The 7,348-nt window shown below is 35.2% G+C and overlaps 1 protein-coding gene across 1 annotated transcript; it reads right to left on the reverse strand.

Annotated features, from left to right (window-relative positions):
• Positions 1-5,079: 5,079 nt before the first annotated feature.
• LOC136027837 (E3 ubiquitin-protein ligase XIAP-like) lies at positions 5,080-6,771 on the reverse strand. The gene has a single exon (XM_065705255.1). The coding sequence runs from the start codon at positions 6,768-6,770 to the stop codon at positions 5,778-5,780; it is 993 nt and encodes a 330-aa protein (XP_065561327.1). The 5' UTR covers position 6,771; the 3' UTR covers positions 5,080-5,777.
• Between the last annotated feature and the right edge of the window lie 577 nt (positions 6,772-7,348).

Here is a 7,348-nt window from a genome sequence, read left to right on the forward strand (position 1 = left end):
GCTGGCAGCTAATTCCAGGGTTGTTGTTATTAAAGGTAAATTTTCATCATATTAATAGATTTTTCTGAAAAGTATCAATGAAAGTGCATCGCCTCTAGTGCTCTTTTCGAGTAATAATAACGTTTTGTTCTCACATTGCTTCAAATATGTAAATTGAAACACGTTAATTTGATAATAGGAATCAGAATAGTATTGTTGACTTTGTGGGGATATACTTTCAATGCTAAGACGAACACAAGTTGAATCCTGACGAGCTGCCACCAATTATCGTTTCCAACGATCACATATACGTGAAAGAAGAAATCTAGAGGACACAGGGTTTTTTGTACAATCAAGTTTTATTAATAAACAAATTTACAAACATTTTTAATGCATTTTATTCTCAGGGCGCTCAAATTTATGCTATAGAGATAGGAAAGGGTATTGTCAACTAGAAAGCCGTTCAATCGAGGATTATCACCATAAATGCTGAGGAATTCACTGTAAGCATATCTGCGACATCGAAAAATAGAAGTAATTGATTCATGATTATCTGCAGGATGAGCCAGCATTGAAAATGAATTCAATGTGTCAACATCGAGGATACCTTAGTAATAGTTGGTTTTTCTCTATTCGATATTGACAGCGCTAACAACCGCGAAATGAAACCTAGAGTGCCTAATACTAAAGTAGAAATAACGAAGGGTTCCGGTTAACCCTAGAAAGGGACGAGATGTTGGCACGATATATAATATCATTAAGCAAATTCAAGTCGGAAGAACAGTCATGCTTTGTAGCAAAAAGGAATATAATTCATATACAAGGATGATAATACGGATGTAATCCATCAGTGAAATATATTGATGTTAACGATCTGAGTCAGACTATAAAAAAGGAGTAAGTTTGGTGTAGCGAGATTCTTAGTTAGTCTATAATTGATAGTGAGAGTGTCAAGATTAAAAATGAAGGGAAAAAATTGCACGGAATCTATTGACTGCAAAAATTGATAATTTCAAATAATCATTTTTAGAGTCGTCTCTCCAAAGGAAAATATTTTTTCCAAGAATACATAACAGTATAATGAGAAATGAGTTTCCATCATTGACTATCACATGAAACTTTTATGTCGTTGCCCGAATACATTTACTCAATTTAGTGATATATTAATTGAAACAAAACAAAATGATAAGGCGGATTTGCTTTTAGCCGCTAACAAGACGGCCATTTTGCAGGGCAACAACAAATAAGTTAAATAATTTTTGTGACGTCACTCCTCCTCCTCCTCCTAGCCTGTCATATTAAAAAAAAAATTAGTATGGGTGAAAAAAACAAATCCATACATGTTTGTAATAGTTTAAAATAAACGTGTATGGACCCAAAGTTTAGCATTAACTTATTATCAAGTTACATGGAAATGGATACTTCACGTATATTGACGGAAATTCAAAAGAAGACATGGTGCACGGTACACTGTACACTCTCTATTGAGAATCACAAAATGAACATCTTTCGAGTTGTTACATATAGTTTGGTTTTACAATGAAGGTACTTTGTAGAACAACCTAGATATTAAGAACTTGGATCTATATTTAATTCCTCATCCTTGAAGATCTTACAATAGAAAGTAATCCCGAGTAAAGAAACTTTTAAAGCCTGCTAGTGTATGGACTGTGACACCTCATTGCCGTGCTCCTATAAAATCCAAATGAGCGTGTAATTTGGTAGGGAATGTAGGTGGAACTCGGGAAGTGGTGGACACCACTGAGAATCCATCCGTTTTTTTTATCTTGACCAAAAATTAACTTTCCCCTTAGTTTCGAGCAAATAATAGGTCAGAGTTGAAGATTTTGTTCCTGAAAATCACCATTCTTACGTTCTATTACTCTAGGGTAATTACCGTATAAACTTCAAATAACAGGTAAAACGGTCTAAACATATGGAAAAAACGTTTACGTGAGTCTTGGAGGCGCCTAGGGCCCAAGTTCTGTCTGGGCATACATACATACAGAAAACTTGAATGTTATTTTCAAACAAATCGCAGGTATGCAAAATTTTCTGCTAAAAAGAAGGCAGTGAGATGGGTAGGGTTTTTCAAGAGAAACCACCTATTTTTCTTACTGGATTCTTGCTGTTTGAAAGCACTACATTCTTAATTCCATCGAGGTGCAACATGTCAATTGCTAGAAAGCAATTGAAAGGGTAAGGATGCTTGTTGATGATAAATCCACTTCACACATTCACAACACAGTACATACTTATACAGAAATATTAACTTATCTTCTTCATTGAAAGGCTTTGGGACTTACCGAGATCGGGCTAATAGCGTGCAACACGCTTAACTTTGAGCAGAAAGTCAGTGGTAGATGGACGGTACAACATTTAAGATGCTCCACTTCGGTTATCCAATCCTGCCATTTGAAAATATGACTTACCTACCTCTTTTACTAAAAGGTAGGTGGTGAGGAACGGTATCACATTGCCAAAAATGATACCGTTCCTCACTTATTAAGAAGTGGACCAGTAATGTCACAAGTAACAGAGCACACATGCCCTGTTACCTTTAAGTTAGTTTTAGTAGGAACTAGGGGTTAGCATATTTCGAGAAGTCATATTCCACTTTTTCTTCGGTGCGTACCACAACAAAGCCCTTGAAAATTTCAATGACTCAGAGGAGCCCCATTGCAAAAAACCGGGTGTAACGTACCCTTATTAGCTCTAAACACTGATCAGCAGTAAAAAATTTTCTTAGTTCAAAAGTTATCTTGCCGTGGACCAAGCTCTGAACATATCAACTAATAAATTAGCTTAGGAAAACTACTTCTTTAGCAAGGAAAAAATACTTCAGTTTAGTAAGCATTAGGAAGGACTATTAACTGGCTAAAGTTGGATAGTAGTATGAATCTGGAATTCGATTCTTTTGATGAGAATATGCGAAATCAGACAAAGGAGAAGTGTGGTAATATGGGAATTGGCCCCAATATATTCAGAACTACTCAAGTTACTATGCGTTATGATCGTTCTGATGATTATAAAACTTTTCTAAATATTGACAAGCAAAGTTGGATACATATCGCCCCACAGAGAAATATCTAAGGATTGTCAGAGGCCCATTTGACAAATTATACACCAAGTTCACCTTTATTCTCAATTGATACCACTCAAAAATATACAATAGAATGCGTTCAGTCTGTAATGGGTGGGTTTTTTCCTGCGGGCTTTTCCCTATTAAATTCCAAACTACTAGTTCTCTCCATGTTGCAGATATTGCAACATAAAAAATTAAATAGTTGATCCTTGCCTAGTATAACTTACTGAAGCATGCATAGTTTATCCTGCAAAACTAAATTTTAAAGTGCTTCACACTACATAATTCCACCATCAAACAGTTCGTGGTAACGAACTGTGGTAAGAAGTGACCCGGCTCAATAGTAGACGAAACTCTAAAAAACGGAATTTGGATGCTAAGAGATACATCAAAAGAATTGAATTTTCATGCTGATTTTAAATATATAAGTTTCATCAAATTTAGTCCTTGTCATGAAAAGTTAAGAGCCTGAGAAAATTTGCCTTATTTTCGAAAATAGGGGAAAAACCCCCCTAAAAGTCATAGAATCTTAACAAAAATCACAAAATCGCATTCAGCGTGTAAAAGAACCCTAAACAGAAAATTTAAAGCTCCTATCTACAAAAATGTGGAATTTCGTGCTTTTTGCCAGAAGACAGATCACGGGTGTGTTTTATTTGTTCTTTTTTTTTTTTTTTTTCTCAGGGGTCACCGTATCGACCAAGTGGTCCTAGGATGTCGCAAAAGGGCTCATTATAACGGAAATCAAAAGTTTTAGTGTCCTTTTTAAGTTACCAAAAAATTGGAGGGCACCTAGGACCCCTCCCATGCTCATTTTTTTCCCACAGTCAACGGACCAAAATTTTGAGATGGCCATTTTGTTCTGCATAGTCGAAAACCATAATAACTATTTCTTTGGGGATGACTTACCCCCCACAGTCCCTGGGGGAGAGGCTGCAAGTTGAAAACTTTGACCAGTCCTTACATACAGTAATGGTTATTGGGAAGCGTACAGACGTTTTCAGGGGGATTTTTTTTGGTTTGGGGGTGGAGTTGAGGGGAGGGGGCTTTGTGGGAGGATCTTTTCTTGGAGTAATATTTCATGGGGGAAGAAAAATTCAATGAAAAGGGCGCGGGATTTTCTAGCACTACTATAAAAAAAAATAATGAAAAAATAAACATGAAAAAGTTTTATTAATTAAAAGTAAGGAGTAGCATTAAAACTCAAAACGAACAGAGATTATTACGCATATGAGGGGTTCTAAAAATACTTTAGCATAAAGAGCGAAGTATTTAGAAGAAAATAAATACCTCGCTCTTTATGCTAAAGCATTTTTAGTAATTTAAATTATTTATTCTACGGCCTTTCTGATTCAGGGGTTATTCTTAAAGAATTGGGACAAAATTTAAGATTCAGTGTAAAGAGCGAGGTATTAACGAGGGGACAAACCCCCTCATATACATAATGAAAATATAAGAATATAAAAGTTTGTTACGTAAGTTAATTTTAAGTTACGTTTAATTTTTACTAATATAAACGTTCGTTAAAAATTAAAAGTTCTAGTTGCCTTTTTAAGTAACCGAAAAATTGGAGCGCAAATAGGCCTCCTTCCCCACCCCTTACTTCTCAAAATCGTCTGATCAAAACTTAAGAGAAAGCCATTTAGCCAAAAAAAGAATTAATATCCAAATTTCATTTTAATAATTTATGTGCGGAGAGCCAAAATCAAACAAGCATTAATTCAAAAAAGTTCAAATTAAATAAAAAAACTAGTTTTTTTTAACTGAAAGCAAGGAGCGATGTTAAAACTTAAAACGAACAGAAATTACTCCGTATATGAAATGGGTTGTCCCCTCCGCAATCCCTCGCTCTTTATACTAAAGTTTGACTCTTTGCCACAATTTTACTTTTTAAAACAATTAAAAACTTTAGCGTAAAGAGCGAGGGATTGCAGAAAGGACAACCAATTTCATACACGGATTAATTTCTGTTCATTTTAAGTTTTAACATCACTCCTTACTTTCATTAAAAAAAAACTAGTTGTTTTTATTTAATCTACTAATACGACACTACTACTGCTACTATTGCGCCTACTAATACCCCTAGTGCTAATTTAACATCAAAGCTAGAGGTTTGAAGGTAGAAATTCTTAGAGAATATAGAGGGGAAATTTCACTTACCCATGTATGATTATACCTGATTTTGGGAATTATATTTTTAGAAATTCCAAGCAATTATCCACATACATTATAGAAAAAAAAAGGATTTTTATCTTTAGGAAATTATAAACTAAACCGATAACATACAATTTGTTCGGTTGATTCACATTCACACCCATGATCTCGCTTTTCCTTCCAATCTGAATTCACCTTCACCAAAACTCAAGCTTATGTGATTTGCAATCCAGTCTTAGCATAGTATATCCAGAAATATTGACCTCAATAGGAATGACGCTAGAGTTTAAGTGGGTCTCGGATACACAAACGACGGAAGAAGAGATGGTTAAACTAATCAAAGGTAGTGATGACCCCGGAAGGGATGGAAGTCGGCTCTTTATGAAACCTTCTACCCTTAACCCCTGTATAAGGAGATGCCAACCTCTGAAGGGTTTGCTGGAGCAACCCACTACATACCCAAAAAGCGTCCAGTCTCAACACTGGGAAACTAAATCCAAATCAAGCATCCCCGATTGTACCATGTTTATAATTTAACCAGTTGCACCCAAATTTTGATTTAGGGAAGAAATACTTTCGCCGTGTAACTAATAACCTGACGACAGAGCGGGCAGTTTGCTAAAACTGAAGTACAGATGGAACAAGACACAAGATGGCCACATGGCAAATATATGACTTCGACTCGCTTGTCCAGACATACTCTACACTTATATCGTTCTTCAATTACTTCCTCAGACATGTCTACGTTCATTCTTTTTGGCTTATTTGGTATTTCTGTCTTCAGTTTTTTCTCTAGCCTTCTTCGACTTTCAGTGTTTTCGGTCTCTGCTTTCCTTTTAAAAGAATCTTTGACTTCCTTTTTAAATGTATTTCCCTTTGAATGAGTTAAAAACACACAGTCACTAAACCACCGTGCATGTTCAACCCAAGGGTCATCTGTTACCTCCCAGTGGTCCAGATTATTATCACAATAAAAACATTTCACTTTATCTGATACTCCCAAATAGAAAAATCCAGCTTCGGCAAGTTTGCTGGGATCCATCCGGTCACTGTAATTCCAATTAGCAAAAGTTTTTAACCTAGCTTCAAAAGTACTTTTACCAGGATGCTTGGGGCCACAATGGGCATAAATTTTAAAGTTGGCAAGGTCATTTTTAATGACTTGTTGCTGTATTATGGATTGAATATGTAGGAAAGAGCCACCCTGATGTATGAAAAGACCCATCGATATATCAGCGAATGCAGGAGGTAAACTTAAAGGTTCAAATCCCTGCACAAAGCAGCATCTTTCAAAATGTCTTCTATGTTCTTCCATAGGTACATCTCCTTCCTCAAAATGATATATCACTCCCCCACAAAAAGCACATTGTACTTGATCACCAAGGCCAGTATAAAAGAATCCAGCTTCAGCTAATTCTCTGATGTCAATAAAATTAGCCTTCCAACTACTAGTAAACGTCTGTAGTCTAACATCCTCTCGTCTAAGGACTTGACACTCTTGTGGACATAAGAAACGCCTTTTCTTAGGAGTAAAATAATTTGTGATAGACATCTTATTCGTAACAATGTTTTTTTTTTTACAATAGCCGCCATCAATTGATCCACTTCTTTTATATAAATGATGACGTAAGGATTATTATCCGGCCATGACGTTTTCATAAGAAATGATGTTACTTTATATACACTTCATAACTGTAATAACGTCCCTCTGAAAGCTTTGGTATTATTTAGAAAATAAGAATTTCGATTGAAGATGTCAAAATATACCTAAGATTTATGTCAAAGGCTATCTAATGAGCCTTTTTCAGAGAACATAAAATTCAAAAAGAGATTTTTTCTAAAAGAAACTCTTTTAAACAGTGAAATTTCTTAGTATTAGAGAATAATTTATTAGATAGAGAATATACCAATTTAGATTCGTTAGCTTTTTTTAAAGAAATAAAACGTCATTTGCAAAATTCTCCATCTTTTTATTCTTTTAATCTTGATCCCCTCCATTTCTCTATATTCTGTTGCATTCTTTATTTTTCTCTTGTTAAGAGCACCCGTAGCCTCATCTCTAGTCAGCATGATGAAGATTCAACAAATTGATTAAAAAAATATGCGATAATGCATATTCAGCCTCCAATG

Source organism: Artemia franciscana, chromosome 6, assembly GCF_032884065.1.
Source record: "Artemia franciscana chromosome 6, ASM3288406v1, whole genome shotgun sequence".
NCBI classification, from domain to species: domain Eukaryota; kingdom Metazoa; phylum Arthropoda; class Branchiopoda; order Anostraca; family Artemiidae; genus Artemia; species Artemia franciscana.